We start from the raw sequence: 21,076 nt of genomic DNA on the forward strand, positions 1-21,076 counted from the left end.
AGCCACGTTCCCTGATTTAAAGCTGCTCAGCAACCTTAGAACATTGCTGAGAGTGACTTATCTATGGAAAATTCCTCCTCCATAAAGAAATGCATTCATGGTGTAGTGTTGCTGAAAGTGGCTTTTGTGCCTCTCTCATGAGGAGTGAGTGTAAAGAGAAGGTAGCTGGAGTTTGTCAATATTTCACTGATTTTTTGCTACTGGGACAGGGACGTAGGTAATGCCTACACTGCATATTTGGTCCAGCGCTTCCTCTTAGTGAGTCTTCTGACCCTCTAATCTTGTGCCCAAATAATGACACAGCCAGCTTTAGTTGTGAGGCAGCGATGAAAAATGAGGGGCAAAAGGAGCAACTTCTTAAACTGCCTCTCAGCTGTTAGTTTTGGCGTCTTGTCTGGGAGGTGTGCATGTCTGAGCGGGTTTATTTTCACTCTGCTCTAGTGCAAACTCAAGTAGGTTAGCTCTAAGTGGGCTGCTTAAAGGTGACCTGTTTATAAACTTGAATAGCATGGAGAAGGAGCAGTCATGCAGCCAGGTACAGTGGAGAAGTGGTTTTTGAAGCAGTCCTCTAGCACAGCTCAGCTTGAGTGGCCGTGTTATTTGCCAGCGCTCCATCCTACCTGCATAAGGGTGGCCCCAGGCTCACCCAGCAGCTGAGTCTTCGCTGACCCTTCTCTCCCACAAGGACTGCAAGACTTGGGGATTTTCACCTTAGGTTGAGGATGCAGCAGAGTGGGGTCACCAGCATACATTGCTGGTACACGCACCTGGGGAGAGGGCCACGTCAAACATGCAGAGTGGACACAGCCATAGGCAACCAGGACTAGAAAGAAGAAACCCCTGAGGGCTGAACTGGTGATTAGCCTTTGAAGAAGTGGCAAGGACAAGAGAGGAAAGGGTATGTGAGAAAACATCAGTCCTAGCTAGAAGCTGTTAGCCTTGTCAGAATATCCCCAAGCAGAAGCAGCCAGCTATTGCAGCTGCCACCAGAAATTACTGGTCCACCTACAATACAAAACAAGCAGATCAGACTCTCCAAATCTGTCCAGATGCCAATTAAAAAAAAAATTAAAGATCAAGTCCTTTGCTCTGAAAGTTCCTACTCTGACAGATTTACACGTGCACATTAAGACTTCTCTTGCATTTGTTGATGGTGTGACTGCAATATTTGGACTACATGGAAGTGTTTCCTATACCCGCACGGGGTGGCCGGCTACTTAATTAAAAAGACTAGACATCTGGATCTATGTAAAATGCAAAAAGGGAGCATGTAACAGCAATTTTTACTATCATATGACTTTTTGACAGTGTTTCATCTCAGGGCAAGCACTTCCCCAAGGAACAGACTGTGTTTAGAAAAATACATAAATAAACACAGGCAAGCACTTTGACAAAATATCAAAATTCCTTAATGTTCAGTTTTAAGTCTTTTTATCCCACATCAAATACTTCCTCTTATAGGCATTTCAACCTGGAATATGACACTTTTAAAAACAAAGTGGGATACATAATCAAAAGGTAATTAAAAAGTAAAGACGACCAAATCATAGTCACAGAGCTGGGATGTGCTAACAGACAACTAAATAAAATGAATTAAAAATCAATATTGAGAAAAGAAGAGAGAGAGAGAAAAGATTTCACCTTAAGACTTAATAAATTAAGAAATGGAGAAGAACTTCACTGAAAATTATTCAGTTAGTAGCATCTCTCCCATATGCAGAATACATGCTAATATACCAGCATGCTGGATTCGCTCACCTTTCTCACCATCTGTAATTACTCCACTGGAATGGTTCATTTACGTCTATATTCCCAACTAGGTATTTGATTCCCTGCATGAACTTGGGTTAGGCATAGAACCTATATAGGAAAAATTCCTTCCTGGATCTTCTTGGAAGAACAGAGAGATAAATTTGAGAACTCTGCTTTTCAGTACACTTTCACAAAATGGTGAATTATATTGTTTAGCATTTGTTGTCATTTAACATATATTATTTTCCAGAACTGGTACAAGCATATGTTCCTGTGGTATTTATATGAAGACACAACTTTACTAGAACCAGATCTAGGTTTATAAATACAGTAAATCCCTTAATCTGATGCCATTATAACAGAGCTACTTGCTTGCAGAGGTCCATATTCTCTTTCCTTTCTCATCCACCACTGTGATTAACAGTGATTTTGTATCTGTTTCCAGATCACTGTTGACAATATTGAGTAATACTGGACAAGATACCATTTATCCTACTAGATATCCTACTAGCCCTACCAGAAATTCTTTTCTTTGACACTGAATACTCATTGACAGTTACATTTGGGGGATCTGTCATTTATGCAGTTGTTAATCCATTTAAGATGTATTTTAATGTTGCACTAATTTTTAAATCAGAATGTTGTGTATTGATGCATCAAAACTCCTTTTAAAAGTCTAAATATCTTTGTTATCTTTCACTGCCTATGTTACAATCTCATCAAAGAATTATATTAAGTGTTTTTTAATAAGGACTCAAAGGACTCTTTCTACAAAACCACACTGATTGGTGTTAATTATATTGCTACCTTTTCACTCTGTATCCATTAAATCCCATATTAAAAATTATATTATTTTGCCCAGAACTGTTGACAGGTTTAACTACTCTGGATTTAGCTGGCTTTTTAAATATTGGGATGAGATGAACAATCTTCTGAAACTTCCAAAATATAATAGCAATTGAAAAGGATATTATCAGGCCAGACATATCTTTAGCAAGGTCTCCTTTGTCTCCCAAGAGCAAGCTTTCCATGCATTCTGCTTTCAAAATGCTAATGAGATACATTTTAACCTCCATGTTAGATACTAACTGTAGACATCTAACAGCTAATTAGCCAAGTCTGAACTAGTCATCTAAACTTCCTCTACAGACTGTAAGAAAAAATAGGCACCTCCACTTGCCACTCATACCTATCTTAAGATAGATGGGTAGCCAAGCTGAGGTGATTTCCTACTAGAGATGCCTTTATTTGCTTCCCGGGCAATAGATGGAGTGTAGACAAACAGCTTAGAAATTCAGAGAATTAACTTTCACATGTCTTATGTGAAATAGCATGATGCCCATCCCGGGAAATTGCAAAGTGGCTCACTATTCTGCTGTGTTATGAGCAAATCATCCTGATTCTCTCCCAAAACAAAATACTAATGAAGAGTGGCATCTTTTTTTTACAGTAATGAACAATTTTAGAACCTGACTCTACGGCTAATGTAGGAAAATCAGTGTAGCAAAACTCAGTGTGTTATCTTCTGGAAAGTGCTCTTATATTACAAAATCTCTAAGTAAGTTGATTTTACCCACTTACGCCCACATACATGTCAGCCCCAAGGCATGTGTGTCCCATGGGTCTGGCTGAGATCGCTTGGGTGCAACAAGAAGAATGGAGTGCCAGCTGCTGAGTCCTCACTGTGTCTTGGGTTCTTCCTGGCTGGTGACAACAAACAGATTTTGGACTTACCTTTTACACCTTTTTAGAGTGGGTGCTGTTTTGGTTCTTTTGCCTAAATCTTTTTTTTTCTCACCCCTCATGAACCTTAGGCAAAATTCCTGAATTTCACATATCTATTGTGTTCCTTATCTGGATATTTTATAGGTACAGTCCTGTTCTTAGCACCTATCTTTAGGTCACTTTCCTTACCTCTCCATTTGAATGAAATCACATATATGGTTCTCTGTAGCTGTTAAGGCATACCTTCCCTTTTAACCTTGTTCTGCTGTTTCTTCTGGTGCTTTTACACTTACACACTTAGTCACACATACAGATGCACATTTCCATTCAAACTTAATTCATATCAATATTAATATTTGTGTTTCAATTTTTTACACTAAGCCTATTCAATTTTTCCTAGTTCTTGAAAATTCTTTTCTTATTGTCCTATGCCCTGGTAGATGCATTTTTTTCTAGTGACTTTGGACTCTTGTATCTCTTTGCTATGCTTCATAATTTATAATTTACATTGATTGCTCTCACCCTCCCTTTCTCTCCTTGGTTTTATACATATACATATATATGTAGAGAGAGAGAGAGTTTTAATTGATACAATCACATCAAACCTGAGCTAGGAGGGGTTTTAACACATAACATTACTATTTCTTAATTGTGAGATATGACTTCTGGACATCTCATAAGTTCTTGTTAAACAACTTTCAAATTTCTTTCACAAATTGCTGTATTTGTTCTTCCTAATCAATTATCCGTCCTAATTTTCTCAGGTTTGTAAAATTCACTCTTTTGAAGTACCAAGTATATATAATTTACTGTCCGCTGTTTTCCAATAATGGATATAATTAGATCCACTGATCTGTTCATCTTTATTCAACATAATGAGGCTCAAAATAGATTTACCTTATGTTAGGTTCAATACCTTTTGTGTTAGATAATTATCACCTATCATTTTTAGAACCTTTAATGATATTTTACTACAGACTGCACACAACCTCCATCACAGGTCTTCAAGACTGAAGTCTCCAAGAACAATAGAATTGGTCTTCACACAATAGCTTTAACACAGATAATCATCTCTTTAAAGTAAAGTGCCACCCTTACTTCTTTTACCTACTCTTTTTTTGTAAATGTTTTATCTAATTATTTTAAAATTCCAGTCACATAAATCATCCCACCATGTGTCTGCAATACCAGTTATATCCTATTTCTTCTCATCAGTGAGAACTTCCAGTTTTTCTAGCTAGCTACCATGACTCCTGGCACTGTTCTATAGACACTTGGAAAATAATTCATCTGCTTGTCCCCTCACTTCAGTCTGTTCACAGCTCATCTGATTTTGAATTTGAAAATACTACAAGCAGTTCTGAGGAAAACTTCAAATATTGGCCATGGCCTGTTTGACCTTAGTGGCAGATCCATCTCCTTTAATGTCAGCGAAAAGTCTTCCTTTAACTACAAGGATGGTTGAATTAGGCCCCAATAATCTTATTTTTCCTGTTTTTTCTTATTCTTTCTCTCTGCCAATGCCACTCTGTTTTTTTGCCGCAGGGAGGAAAGTGGCTAAGGTATTTATTCTGTGATTAATGCCTGCAATCTCTTATACACTGAGAGGAACTTCAGAAGTGTTGATCTGTCAGTCCGTCAGGTCCTGTAAACAGATCCAGACTGCGATAAGGCAGATAGACTACTCAGGAGATGCTGCAATAAGACAAGTGAATGAAGGAAGTTGCCCAGTCTGAACTGCAAAACATATGTGTCCATTTGGCCAATAGAGAAGTCACTGATTTTGTTCCTCTGGTAGTGGCCAGATTATTTTCAGGAATGTCCTAAATATTAAGCAAGAGAGTGGAGGAAAGGAAGGGTCTCAACAAAAAAGGAATGGCTGCTATTGAGTGTGACAGCTGATCCCTTTGGTTTTGCTATTGGTTTAAATATTTGTTCTAAAACTGAAACAATATGTGCAATGCTTAATGCGGCATGATTTAATGGAAATTGTTAGTTTGCATAAATTTACAGTTGTCTGCAAGAATGCACTGAATCACACAAAGCAAATCTCCCAAGCAAATTATCTTTTAAGAAAATATATTATTTCCCTTGGTCCCAAAGGAGAAAGCAGGCTTAGCTAAAAGAATGAGGGGCTTTTATTATGTGTTATGTAGAGGAGAGGAAAAAGAGATGAGAGAAGTAAGCAAGTCAAATCTAAAACAAACATCATTTTTGAAAGTTAGTTGTGGCCAGCAATGTTGACTCGCTGGCTGCTTCCCTAATTCTCACTTCAGAATTCAGCACTGATTCTCAGCTTTTACCTGAAGGTAGATGGGCACTCGAATCACCCAGTACAGTGACATGGGAATTGGCTTCCCTGAAAAAGTGGCCCAAAGAACTTAAAGGAGGGAGACAGGAGCCTAGTGCAGACTCTGGAAGCGAGGCAGAGCTATAGAGAGCCCATTTGGCTTGTTAGGAGTTTTTCTTGAATGCTCTCTATATGGGGGAGGCCACAGATCCTCTTACTCTGAAAAAGTAAGGCTGGAAAAAAAAAGATTCTACAGAGACCTTTGCATTGGAACAAATCTTATTGAGATCTGAGAGGTAAAAAGGAAGCTAGGTTATATCTTCTAGAAGATGGGTTATATCTTCTGGATGCAAAATAAATGGTGACTGAATAATTCCCTGGCTGGTATTATCCTCTTCTTTTCTCCACACAGACCCAACCACCAATTCCAGGTGTACTCTCACTCAACTGTTAGGCCTCCTCCAGCCAGGCATATAAAGGGGAAACATGTCTTCTTACAGCACTGCCTGCAGGCAATGCAGTTAATAGTCTGGATGAAACACATAAATAGCGGTATACTATTATTTTTTCTGTCTATGAACCAGTAAACTGATATGGAGTATTATAGCATATTCTCCTTGAATATGTGAGAAAAGATCCTGTCTTACAATTAGTCTGGGTATAGACAGCAAATCTCTACTGCTTTTACTCTCTCCACCTTAATTAAACTTCAATGGCACTCCCTGAAGGGTCTACCTTTAGAATAAAAGAAACAGCAGCTTATTTTACTGGTGACATTTTATCATACACAGATACCAATAAAGTCGAGGTTGCAAATGAATTCCCATAATGGAGGTGTCCCTCTCCCATAATGACATGAAAGATCACAACATTCTTAAAACCCAGCAAAGGTGATTAATTCACCTAATTTCAAGTAGCTTAGACAAAAAATCTTCAATTAAGATAGTCTATATAAAAAGAAAAATTAAAGATAAGAAAAGAAATGTGATTGAGTTTTCTGGTATCCGGAGTAATATATGTAGCAAAACTGAAGTTATTTAATCTCTCCTTTTAGAAGTGACTAATTTTTAAATGTATAATATTGTAATGCACTGTGAGGCCAGGCATATGGCATATCAAATGTACGCTGAAGACTTCTTTGTCAGGTCTCTAGATGTAACATACCTAAAGTATTTTTACTTTGAGGTGGTCTTTATCATTACACATGCACAGACTGTGACACAGTGGTCTTGAGATTTATTGGCGCATAAATAAAAGTACTGGAGTTGTAAAATAAGTCATTCCTTTTCTGTGTTTGCATTCCTTCTTTCCTTCCTCCCTCCCTCCCTTCCTTCCTTCTTTCCTTCCTTCCTTCCCTTGGTCTGCAGCAACAGTGGAAAGACTTGGAGGTAAGATGCTGTTTGGATCAACAGCTGAGGATTTCAGGATTAACAAACTGGGGACTGATTATTCTTGACCATTGGAAAAGTTCTGAGGATTATTTTTATACAGATAAAAATACAAACACTTCTTTCATTACTAAAATGAAGTTAGGTTAGTAATTGCTGTAATTTTTTTTCCATTTAAGAAAAGAGGTTGTTTGTTTGTTTGTTTGTTTGTTTTAATTTTAACCCAAGCAATTCTGAAAGTGCAGGAGAAATTTCTCAGATCTATGGTATTTCACCTTTTTTCAGACTTCTGAGTTGATAGCTGTAGTGACATCATATTTGAGAAATTTATTTTAAGACTGCATTTTGCTTTTGTTGCCTTCTCCTAAATAACTTTAGTTATCTCACATTCAATTTTTAGGCAAAATCCCAGTTTATTTGGGGATGACAGTCCCAGAATTTAGCTGAAAACTCAGGGAAAAGTGACTACTATTTTTTCCTCTGGTCCCCAAAGAAGTGATTGCCTCTTAGTGACCGCAAATGGGATTCATCTCACCAAATCTTTTGCTATCTAAAACACAGACATTTAATCAATGAATACACACAGTCAGAGAAAAGACATGCATGACAAATTTACCTTGTTCTAATACACACTTAATTAGGAATTCCTATTTATCTATTAAATATAGCAAAAAGTAAACCTAATCTGCTAGCTCCAGAGAGGATGGATAGAAACAGTCATCGCCAGAGGGACTATATATTCCAGTCACATAGGACACTTTTAGGATTGGGGAATCTCTGTCAGAGGTGCCTATTTCTCTGTATCATCTATAGAGTGAGATGAATTCCTATGTGAAGGCCATGACAAGACTGTGAGGTGGCTGGGAAGAGCAGAGGAAGTGCAGGAAGCTGGATATCCTGGGAACATGACTGCACTGGGGCAGGCGAGGATGGGGAAAAAGATGTCACTAGATAAACTAAGGCATCCTAGAATATGGCTGGGAACCGTACGAGCTAGCAACAAGGGGAAGGAGAATATGATGGGTGAGAAGCTGTGAGGAAAAATGCCTCAATATGAGAAATATGTAACCATAGGCAAAAGACAGGAGTCAGTAGGATGCTAGAGGGAAAGTATGAATTATGCAGCTGATTATCCATTCTGATTAGGAAAAGAAACCTTCAGGGATGGGATGGCAGCTCCTCACAATTTAGGAGATAGCAGAGAGTCTCTGAAATCCAAACCAAGCAGCGGAGGGAAGCCTACAGTTTTGTGCAGGTATTTTATTTTTAACTTGAGGTGGCAACAATAAAAACTACAAAAGGAAAAAAACTGAAAGCATCTGGCTTCCCAGCAAAAGTGAAAAAAGTCAGCAGGCAAAAGCAAAAGCTACAAGAGCAGGAGTGGAGAACTCATTTCAGACTCCAGATCCCAATTAAAGCTCAGAAGAAGATTTTTAAGTCCCTTAAGGGAAAGTGGCTGGGGAGATGTCATTTGGAGCTGGAGATATCATGCAGACAAAGAGAGCTGTTTTAAAATGTAGTGAGATAGACTTTAGTGCCAGCTTGCAAATATGGCACAGACAGGAAAATGAGGTAATTAACAATCATTTCAAGAGAAAAATAAAATAACATTCTTGCATGATATACTTCTTTTATCCATATTTCCTTTTCTTCAAGCTTCAGGGGAATTATTCATAACTTCTTAAATAATCAGATTTAATTTGATATAATCAAAGTTGAGTGTTTTTTAAAACTAAACACCCCCCCCCCCCCCGCCCCGTACTTATGAAGGAGGAACCAGCCTGAACTAAACATGTTTCTGGAGGGGAAAACTGAGCAGTAAAAAGCCTGTCATGAATGGAAATGCTCATGTACTGTAAAAGCAAAGGTCAAAGCTACCCCTGCTACTGATATCATAAAATCTCAGAAAATGCTTGCTCTAGGGACTTACAAAGCATAATCTGTTGGTTCTGTTATTTGTCTCAATTCAAGAAATGGACTGAGAGAAAATGAAACAGATAACAGAGTACATGTGTATGAGCTGAAGCAATGTTTCCTCACTTTGACTCATATGTTTACATTTTTGAGAAGTAAATATTAAATTTGATTTTTTTTTGTTAGCTATTTAGTGAACACAGTATTGTACATATGGCATAACTAGTGCCACTGGCCAAGAATACAGAGAAACATTTTTATCCAAGAAACATGGTGTGTGTGGGGAGAAGAGGGAGAATAGATGGAAATGGAAGTCGATTTCTTCTGTTTAGCTTTAGGGGCAAAACATTTTATACAGTTCACTATGCTAAGACTAGGGTACAATTTATCATTTTCAGTATTGTGTGTAATCAGTGTTTTGGGCTTTTTATTTTCTCAGATAGCTCCATTTGCTCATTCAGACAGAGCTTATGCCATTTCAGTGCATCTCCTGCTGTCAAGAATTACACACATTGAAGAAAACTGTAGATTAACAATCTATGGATTGTGTGGAAGAAGCTTTATCATTTGGAAAGCTTGCTACAGAAACATTTCTATTACTAATTCTATCAGTGCTTTTTAATACTTTAGATGTCCTTCACTTTCAGCATTAAATGCTTTCATATGCACCTGCAGGTATTGAGGTTGTCTTAATTTTTATTCCTTGATGAGCCCTAAGGGTCACCCTTCTTTGTTATAAGAAAATTAAGACCCTGCTGAAAATGTGCTAATGGCAGTGAAGGAATTTCATATAAAACAGGAAAGGACTCCCTTCTGGCAAAATATTTGACTTTCTGCTGCCTATCACTCTGTTCTGGCAGCAAGATTTCTTGCTCTCTTGTGAGGAATGAGTTATATGTCTAAATGCTGCTTATTAAGGCAAATAAATTCTTTGAGGTTACACATCTCATAAGTTTAAAGAATTCAGACAGCAAGAAGATTCTTAAAGATGAATGATTTCCATCAGTGATAGCTGGTCACTGGTATGTGCTAGATCCTGTAGACAGGCACAAATGTACGCACAATATCTCAGCCACTGAAGTCTGGTAAATAATTATAATAGGTGATTTGGGCTTTGTTTTGAAATATAACTGTCAAACATAATATCACAACAATAAAGCAAACAGATATAATATCTAACAGATACAGAAATTCAAAGTTGCCTAATAATAGTGTTTTTAAAAAGCATGTGACCTGCCATGAATTAAAAAGGGAGACATTATGCCATCTGTTTTCGTTCAGCGTGTTAAAAATGCTCTTAGGGATTGATGAGACCAAAAAACATGGTAGATTTGATTTGATTTTAGTGTAGAGGTAAAGTACCTCAGCTCTTCCCTTCAGCTGAGAGAGCCAGAGATCCTTGTTCTGCAACAAGTCTTGGTGCATTCGGGTCTCCTGGGGAATAAAGCGATGATTGCTTTCAAGCAGCTGACAGTTACTTGATTCTGTTTGGTAACATTTACTTTTTCAAAGGGCATAACTTTTACAAAAATACAACCCTCTTATCTTTGATGTCATAGTTCTGTCATTCTGTTGCTTGGCGACCTGGAGTTTTAAGATGGGATGCCCATTTTAATGGCAGGATGTTATAAAGACCCTCTTATGGCATTAACTTGCTGCTTTATCTCATACTCAGCCCCTACAATGGGTTTCCAAAAGCAAAAAGAATCCATCCTATGTAGCAAAAAAGAGAGGAAATTGGATCAAACGTCAGGCTGATTTATCATAGACCACATTTAAACAATCTTGTTGTTCTGTGAAGAGTCTCTGCAAAATAGAAAACATTTTGAGGCTTACTTTCAAAATCATCTTCATTATTGGAGCACCTAGAAGTGCCAGTCCTAGATCAGAATCCCATTGTGCAGGGCACTGTGCAAGCAGAGAACAAAAAGATGGTCTCTTTTCCACAGCATTTAAAATCTGAGGATAAGATCACAGGAAACAGATACAGACAAACAAGGGAGTCATGGAAACCATGAGTCAATACTGGAAACTGTGAATCAAGAGACTATGCACTGGTTTTAATACACATTAAAATTTTAAAGTTTGGAGTACAAGTATGTTTATGAGAGGCTCAGGGGACAACAGATAAATATCTTCTCATAGGTACGTGGGAATGTTTGTGTTTGAATATTTAACAATTTGACAATGGTAATTGTAACAGGAAGAACAGAGGTCAGAGTCAGCATATGCAGAAAGGTAAATGGTAGATTGTTAAAGAAAAGATAAATAGCTTACACTTGATGGGATAGACAAAGAGGTGCCTGCAAATAGCTGTGAAGGAACAGCTGATAGATGGGATATGGACCCGCAGCAACTTTTCAAGTAGGTGCGCATGGGGCAAGCTTGCCAAGGCCAGGGAATGCTGTGCTACTGTGACCCAGATGGGAAATTATTAGAGCTCAGGTAAGAATATTAGCCTTATGCATTGATAAATCAGACTGTATATTAGTGAGGCTGTACACTAAAAATAAGCAGAAATTGGACAGAATCGGAGCATGAGGATTCAGAAAGGGGCCTGAGTGAAAGATGAAATGAGATGACCGGCCTGAACGAGAGGGAGGACAAAGATGTTCACAGACAGCAAGAAGGGTTGGGGTGGGCATACTCTGGACAGAGGGGAGATGCTCTGCTTAACTGCACCCACTGATTGCTGAAGAGACAGGCCAATATTGTAGGGGGGCAGGAGAGGAATCTGAACGAGCTGTTAAGTTGAACTGGCCCAGGAAAACGTGCTCCATCTTTGGCAGTGCTTCCTTCATCACACGCTCCCACGGGCAGCGAGGGACGCAGTGTTGGCAGCATCTCCAGCAGCCCCCAGAGCCTGTGTCTGCGGCAGGTGATGGCCTTTGGGAGGAAGGCAGGAGGCAGACGTGCAGGAGAGACCACCTCCATTCCTTGTGTGCACAGTTATGGATAGCAAGGTAGAGCAGAGAAAGCTGGTAGTGATCCTGTGTATTAAGTTACATAATGCTTTTCCTTATGAATAATTCTTGCAATTGAAAATACAAAATAGAGTTGTGTAGAGTATATGTGCTTATAGCTATCTATCTATTAATGCAAAAGCTTTTTTAGGCATTAACTGCCCCAGAGCAGGCTATCTCCTCCATGGCTTGAAGCTCCTCCCAAAAAGAGAAAAAAAGAAAAGGAAGGAAATGGCCTGGGAAAAGGCATGATGTTCAGGTTTTTGAAGTGTTACTCACACGTACCATTTATTTTAAATATGTCATGGGGGGAAATAAAAACTGACACAAAGCCTTATGCAAATATATGTAAATGTTCATGTAAGTCACACCTCTGGCACTTGGCAGGTTGCCTGTTAAGCTGTAGTAACACCATTGTTAGTAGGTGGCCTTTGAAGCCTGGGAGAGTTTATAGCTCTCCGGTGGAGATGCACTTTCACTTCATTCATGAAACTGTATTTAAGCTGACTGAGATATAAAGCAGTAGAAATACTGATGTTCTTGCTGGGGGGGCAGGTGTCTGTTAGCAAGCTAAATCTGGCAGCACCCCAAAGATACTAAAAAATTCCAATTAAAACAAAGGTTCATACCATTACTGGCTGGAAGCACCATTATAAGGAGAAGGGTTCAGCTAGTCTCTCCCAGTTAGCCCATCCGCTGAACCAACACAAGGGTGCAGGAGCCCATTCCTGGCTCCAACAGCATCAGACTTGCCAGGAGCTCCCTCTGCCTGTACGAGGGAGAAGGGAAGGAGGAAGCAGGAGGAAAAGAGCAGGAGGCAGCAAGCGGGAGAGCCTTAATGCCAGGCCCCTGCAGCATAGAGCCTCCCTGTGTGTGTCCCTCAAGGAAATAGTGCTCTGGACTGTCACCTCCCACAGCTCAGAAAGCAGTCGCCTGCCCTGCAAGCTGAAGATTCGAAAGGCTGCTTCATGTAGAAATGCTGATTGCCCATAATCTAATTTTTACTTTTGAAAATGTAATTAAAATATTCCTATTCAAAGAACATCTATATGCATTCAAAGGTCAAGCAGTTCAAATTTAGAAAACTGTAGCTTTACCTTTGACCATGAAAGTTTTATTCACAGCCTTCATTGGCAAATGAGTTGGAAAGGTGGTAGAAAATCAAGGGGTTCAAGTACTTAGCTGTCTCTGTGCACTTTTCTTCTCTGTCCTCAAATACATACTGAGTAGTAACAAAACTACCATTCTGCACTGAGATGTAGCAGTTACAGTGTAAGTTTCAGCAAGATCAATGTTACTTGCTAGTTCATTTGTCCTTTCACATGCACAAAATTGTACACATTAGTTCAAGCTATTTTATGTAGCAAGACTATATCCTCTGCTCTAAACTAACTGCTCTAAAAGAATAATATTAATAGATTTAGCAGGCAAGAAGAATTTAAAATTTATACAAAATGTAAACAAACAATAAAAAGCCTCTGCTTACAGGAAACACAGGTATTTGCAAATTCCAGAAGATTTTCCTGACCAGACTGTGACAAACTGAACATGAAAAGCAGGAAGAGTATACTATACATTGCAATGACTTAGTTACCGTTCCTAAATTAATTACCTGCAAAATAATAGGTTGGCTCTAAAACTTAGACACTGAAATATACGGATTTCAAAAGTACTGTGCAAGAAGAGTTTCAGCTAAAGCTGTTGGATGTGATAGATATTTGACACTTTTAAAAAACAAGTGTCAAACACCCTTTTGCAATTTAAGGTTATAAGCTGAGGTTCCTAACAGAATTACTCAGTTTTTTAAACACTATATTGCTTCTGGCTACTGTTATCAAAAGGATGTAATGTTAGACAGTTTGACTTATGTAAAAAATACATATATCTAATAAAGGTATCAGTTAAGAATAAATATATAAAAATATATCTTGTAGTCACCGTAATCAAGATATTCAAATCTAAGCCTAAGGTGGCAAGTTAAATTCCATGTTTGTCGAGTATTACAGATTAGAAGATCTCTCCCTCTTTTGAAACCTATGATAATTTGCTTAAAATCTATCAGTGCCATAAATTAGTCATACATCATCACAGATAGCCAAACTACTGAAGATATTTACGGATAGGATAGAGTCACTTCTGAAGGGGAGGGACAGATATCTCTTGTAACTCTCTTGCAACTCATCTATTAGGAAATGTAGCTTTGGGCTTTGGTACAGGCTAGCATAATCTAAGGACTGCTTTAAGTTCCAGAGCTTTTTAATAGGTCATTTTGACATTTAGAAGACGAAGAATTGCAGTATTTTGATGCATTACTTCTATAGCCCATGTACTTGCTTCTGGAATGCTTGAAGAGCTAGTATGGTGTTTTATAAACCCATTGTCCATATGTTGGGGACTGTCTGTAGGTCCAGGGAACAATTTGTGGAGTGTTTATGTTATACCACAGGTCCTACTTGCTGGCAAATTTGCCACAGAGGAGCTATGGAAAACTGATCTGCCACTCCTAAAATTTCCATAATAGTTACAGTATTATGTGCTGATGTAAATCCATTCAACTCTCCCTCCATCTGTTCATCACTTGTATGATGTGATAAACAACATAAAATACAAAATCTTCAATGCAATAACTTAAATCCCATCAGAATAAGACAAATATTTCTTCTTGAACCAAGGAAAAATCTCTCTATATGTAGAGGTCCTGACTTCATAACATTTTTAGTGTTTCCAGCTGACGCAGAGAAAAATTGATCGATATAATGTGTTCTGTAATGAGATTTATAGGAATGGCAGTTAGTTAACTCAAAATGGGTCCACTGCACAGGGTTTACCTGTCAGATAAACATATTTCTGTGAAATAAATATAATTGCATTGTTGCAGGATCACGCATTTCTTATAAAAAGCTTTTGTGATAAAAAGTAGGGTTGGGAATAGAGAGAATATATATTCAGAGCAGCATTCTCTGTGCTATATTCAATTGTGCGTGAAAGTAAAGACATCTACTGCAGTGTCTGGCCTGAAAAAAAAGGTTATATGAAGTAGTGACCTATGTCCAGAATCTTTTTTTATTCCTTTCCCCAAAAATCCAAAGAGAAAGCCAGGGCGCAAGCATTAGTTACAGAGTCTTCTTCCCTGAGATACACTTATGTTGTGTATTATATAAAGGTAACATGCTATCAAAGGAAAAACAGATTTGAGTTTAGATGGATCTCACTAGGCTCTAAGCTTTTGGGGGCTTTCTGGTTGTGGCTATAATTGCAAATCTGTGAAACATAAGTTTGGCCAGGACTCCAGGTGTATTTCAGCTAAAATCAAATTTAGTGGCATCTCTATGGGCACCACAGAGTCCTATAGTCTTGTAATTTTAGTGTGTGCTGTCCATTTTTGACCAGCTTCATTTGGAAACTTGAATTACTTGCTGCTCCCGGGTTAGATATCAGCATCTGGCATCTCTCTTTAATTCTTAGTATCACCCCTTAATGAGAAATGCAGCTGTCTGTTTCCCCCACACATCTATAATTTAGTTCAGGGTATGATTTAGCTTCAATGTATAATTCAAACAAGTTACTGCTCTGGGCCTAGTACAGGATTGACCCTTGTTGTCAAGTCTAGAAAATAAATACCTTAGATCAAGTACTGCAGTTAAGATCTAAGGGGTTATTTAGTTAAATGTGCCTAAATTATTTAAGGTTAAGGATGAGAGGATTTGTATTGTGGTATATCTAATGACCTGATGGCAAAAACATTTAGCTTTCTAAACACACAAACAGACACCTATTTGTATTTAGAAAATGCTTAAGTACTGTGTCACTGAAGCTTAATGGGAGGTGTGTTTAGGCTCTTTAAGGAGTTGTTTACCTGCCTGTCTTTAGGGACATGCCTGCTAATTCTGCTTTTCAGTGTCCCTGTGCTTTCCACTTAAGTTTCTGGGAATTGTTGATACTCAGTAAGCACTCTAAAGATTTAGTCTTTATTAGGGAGATGAAGGCAGGTAAACTCAGAGGAATCATGGTAGAAAAAATAAATATGAACCATTACATAGTCTCAGGTGAATACTATGCAGTCACAGAAAAAAAGTTGAGCCGGAATGGAAACTAACATGGAAATATATCTATATTGGTATATTTGAAAAAAATATATATCTTCATTTATGGAAACAGTAAATACTGAGCTGTTGAGACTTTTAAAACCTATAATGTACAACGTGCAGAATATAAATAATAAGCATATTTATGATCACTACTGTAATCATTATTAACTTATTATTGTCAATTTTTTGTTTTTATAGATAATGCTAATTGCGTTACTGTTATTCCTAGAAGCATTAGCAGTAGACAAGCATTCTACTGTGTAATTCTGATCACCAAAAAGGAAATGGCTTCTGCCACAGGTAATTCCAATCTTTGTATAACCTGATCTCTGCAAGAGACAGGAGACAAAAGATGGCTACAGACAGAACCAAGATAAAAAAGAAATAGAGAGACAAAGATGCTCAGTCTAGGAGTCCATTGTTTCAGGCTGCCAATAGCTGTTGTCAAGCTTTTTTTTTTTAATATTGAGAAAAAAAGAGTTTTAATTTGGGATTTGAAGGAAGACAATGGAGTATGTTTGCGCCTGGTGGCTCACAGGAACTTGCACAACTAGATAGTTATGGTATGTTGCCCTTAGGTAACAAGGTAATAGAGAAGAAAGAGAAAGACTGTTTCATCACAAGAATCTAGGCAAAAGGGGCAGGGGAGTGGGACCAACACTCCAGAAACATTAAAAAAGGTAAACTGGATACAAAATATAAATTTGATTCCTGTAGATTATGTTATCAGACTATGCTTTGATACAACATCATGTTTTACCAAATGTACCAGAAAAAATCTTCAGCTCATATAAATCAACAAGTCTATTGAAAAATCAACAAGTCCATTGAATTCACAGTGTATGTATAACCATGAACACATGGTGAATGCACATTGATATTGTTCATTTATGTTACACTGTATTTGGAAGATTACAAAAGCATCATAATACTGATAACATTTTAGAGCTGCCTGGTAGAGTGGCTGAGTTTTTTGCACAGTGAAACTTGTTTGTCTCCTGAGACCTGAGAGCAGTTAGACTCACTATGGTGAGATTACAGGTATGATGAGATTAACTTTATTTCATTTCTCGCCAATAGATCTGCTTGCTTCCCCTATTCCTTTCTCTCTTTCTTGGTTTTTCTTTGTTTTTGTGACCTTGTACCCCTTCATGATACTGTAGACTGAGAGGCTTTTCTTGCTTCGGCTTTCTTTTTCGTGATCAAACATTATCCCTACCATTTGCCACAGTCCTTCTCCATATGGCTGGCAAATAAATAGATTTTAGTCTCCTTTGGCTCTGCTGCAAAATGTTGTGCCATTAGAATTCAACTGCCTTCTTCCTTGTAACCATTGTTTTGCACTAGCTTTTCTATCCAGCTCTACTGTACAAGTTATTGCAGAATTTGGGGCCTTTTACTGCTAGATACGAACAAACACAACTTGCATCACTCTGCCAGATGATGCTGTTAATTTTCCCTTTTCAATTAACTCAGCTTTTTAGGCTCTGTCCTTACTTAAAGTTAGATTAGCTGGAGACAGGTTTTCATTTGCATGTACAGTGTTGGAATATGAAGCATGTTTCCCTGGAAACTTTAAATGTCTGAAACAATCATTTACATAAACAATATAGTCATCAAAACTGCACATTCTTCATTTGAAGTGGAAAACAAAATAAGCCTGTCTACCTGTTTGTTTGAAAATATTTTCATTTAAAACACTCTAAAAGATTCCTGTGTTTAATTTCAGGGACCAAAGAGCTATCTGTTCTTAAAACCATTCTGGATTATGAAATAATTTCATTTGTAGATAAATTGTATTCTTTGGAATAACTGTTCAGAACACTTCAGAATTCTGCCTAAACATTTACCTCCGACTGCTATGCAAAACACTGGGTAGGGCAAAAACAACTGTCATTTTAGCATAGATTGTTTTCACCAGTCAAGAACATACAGATTGCTTTAATCATCCTGTTCATAACTCTTTCTTGTCAAAGCTATTCATAGAAATTTCTTCTAACTCTTGCTTTTTATTGACATATGACCATTCAGTATTCTCTCCTTTCTTCTTCTCTCCTGTCTTTCTCCTTCCCTTTTTCTTCTCTTCTCCCTCTTTCCCAAACCCAAATGCCCCGGTATTGGGAAGAATGCATACATATGCACATATATTCATATAGATGCTCCCACAATTTCACAATGTTTCTGTTAGAACATTTCAACTGTACTATCAAGTCAACTGCAGGTCCTTCACTTTGCCATCCTCAACCTGCCTCAGAAGCAAAATTCAATGAAATCGTAGCCTATTGTCTGCTATTTTAACGCTGATTTCTAAAATATTTGATCAGATGAGACTGAATAGCAGGATGCAACACTCAAAATGCTGAGAGTTTTGACTAAGAGTCTAGTTACTGATCTGATTGGATATTTTGGCTTGAATTTGTCCTGTTTTGAAATAGTCAGCTGCATGTTTGATAGTATTTTTACATTCTGTAACAGGTCTATTTTTTAAATTGAAGCTATATAATTAATAATTAATAGCAATTGTATGCATAAAGACATTCAGGAATTTTTAGGCACTTTGATGTATACGGAGCCATTATTACTTTTGTTTTTCAGTCAGGAAAACAATGGGTGAGAGAGAATGTGACTTGCCAAAAGGTCATACAGCAAATATTGACAAAACTGACTTCCAGAATAAAATCTCAGCTTCAGTGAAATCAAAGGCAAAACTCACAGAGACCCCAATAGGTTTCCATCCCAGACTTCTTTCCTGACTAAACGCTGCTGCTGAGGGAGACTGAGGATATAAAGGGGTTACTAGAATGTAGTTTGGGTATTTTAGGACTGTATACTTTTATTCACAGCTGAACACATTGTGTGTACGATATACCACTGTGACCTAAATGTTATTGCATTGGCTTTCTTGTGGTGGTGCTCATGTTTGGAGATACAGCAGGGATACAAATACGTCCTTTTTTCCCTCCTTTGAGAACTGAGGGATGAACGGCATACAGAAACAAATGTTCATCAGCATAATCACAGATTTGTGTAACACTGGAAGGATTATTTTTCTATGCTTAAAGCACTGTACAAAGTGTTTAGTAACAGTAACTGTGAGTATACATGTTTGTGGATACTGCTTTCTTCTCACTATGTCAGACACAAAGTTAGTGGTAATGATAGAATTATGTAAGCAAATGAATCATGAAAAATGAGAAAAAGAATCTGGAACATTTAGTGCTAAATTTAAGGATTCAGAAAAATACGCAAATCCCACATAGGGAATGATGGGACCAAATGGTTCAATTGGACTACTTTCTTTAACCTTGAAAAGTATTATTACACTCACTGTGCTTCATGTTCCACTTCATATCTAGTATAACATGTCAGTAAATACATATCTGACATCAGTCTAGCTCTTACTATGCTAATTTTATTAAATGTTTATCTCATATTTATATGAGCCTTCTTTGTCACTGAATTCAAATATACCTATTAAAGATAATTTCTACACTTCTGAAACAGATGAAATCACCACCTTTTCATTTTCACCTAGTTTAAATACTTTGGAAGCTTTAGCTAACTTCTCTGTCTTTTTTCCCTTTAGAACTGTTTTTTCAGAGTGCTGGTCGAATGCAAAAAGGTTGAAATATGTTAGTAATACATTCATAGAAACCTTTTAGAACATTGTGAAATGATAGTGTAGTTAAGTAAAATAAAGCAGGCTAAGTGGTGACCGGGTGTTTTAAATGCCGATTATAATGACTGAGGAAGTAAAAGGTTACCTGAATGGCATTTGTGACATTCCATCCTGCTTCCCAACTAGTGAGCAGTTTGACCTGGGCACATGGCAGGGCAGCCAGGGACTCGTATCCCGGATCCTGGTGGCAAACATTAAGCTCATAGTTTGGTGGTCCATCGGATTCCTCTCTCTCCGTGCGATGACTCCTGTTCAGTTCATCTCTTCTAGCAAAATTCACATTCTCTTCATGAGTGTCTAGGCAACTGTCCCATCTCACCAGCTTCAAAAAGAGAGACTGTGTTTCCCTGAAGCAGTTAAAAAGAGATGAAAAACTCTGCTTCACATGAGCCATCCTGAATATTTGATATTAGAGCAAAATCTTTCCTTACATGTCTTTATTTTTTTTCAGCAGTTGTACAGTGTTAATCCTTCTGTTAGGCTAGCATCGACATTGTAGCTATGATTAACAAGGTTTGTTGGCCTTTATTCATTTATTTGTGCCAGTTTCAAATGCCAACTAAAGAAATTTCTCCAGGGTCTTCAACATACTGCTCAGAGTAGTCCGCAATGAGATTTCATAGTCTGCAAGCAGAAATTTACAATTCAAATAATTTTTCCTTCTACCTATGGCATCTACGTAGGGCAGTCATTCATGAAGTAGCTACAGGTGGCTGCAAGAATATCTTCCTGGAAATTATGCATGTTTCTAATATGAGTAAATAGTTCTGCCAAAAGGAAAAAATGCTTCATTAAAAACTAGAGTTGACGGACTGACTGCTAACAAAATGCGTGTAAATAAGTTCATTTTTCCAGATGTGAGAATTTCCTGCTATTTTTCCTGCTCATGTCTACAGAGGTCAGCAGAACTTTAAAAATGTTCTTTAAAAAGCTCAAAATTACAAGAAAGAATTCCAGCTTGTTCATAACCATATCTAATTCATATTTGCTGGGGACAGCTAGGGCAACGATACGAAGGTGCGATTATATGTTTATTATAGGACTGTAAGCAATGATACATTATGACTATTCATACTGCAAAATCCTAGAATAAAGTATTTACCTAACATTTCTTTTCTTCCCTTGCATGGCCCATGGAATTTGTGAAATAAAGGGAGAGAGTTTGGTTGCACCATTTTAAGATTATTTATGCCTGTTTTCTTTTGACTGTTTCTCATGCCTGCTCTGTACTTCTCTTCCCTCTTTGTTTTTTTAATGAGAGTATGAGATTTCAAAAG

At 37.7% G+C, this 21,076-nt stretch overlaps 1 protein-coding gene across 1 annotated transcript in view; it reads right to left on the reverse strand.

The window, feature by feature from the left end:
- LOC112995354 (vesicular inhibitory amino acid transporter-like) overlaps positions 1-20,193 on the reverse strand; it is a 33,630-nt gene extending 13,437 nt beyond the window's left edge. The window contains exon 1 of the mRNA XM_026120261.2: positions 19,885-20,193. Coding sequence (XP_025976046.2) covers positions 19,885-20,193 — 309 coding nt within the window. The remainder of the gene's footprint in view (positions 1-19,884) is intronic.
- Between the last annotated feature and the right edge of the window lie 883 nt (positions 20,194-21,076).

The sequence above is a fragment of the Dromaius novaehollandiae genome, chromosome 3 (assembly GCF_036370855.1).
Source record: "Dromaius novaehollandiae isolate bDroNov1 chromosome 3, bDroNov1.hap1, whole genome shotgun sequence".
Classification (NCBI taxonomy): domain Eukaryota; kingdom Metazoa; phylum Chordata; class Aves; order Casuariiformes; family Dromaiidae; genus Dromaius; species Dromaius novaehollandiae.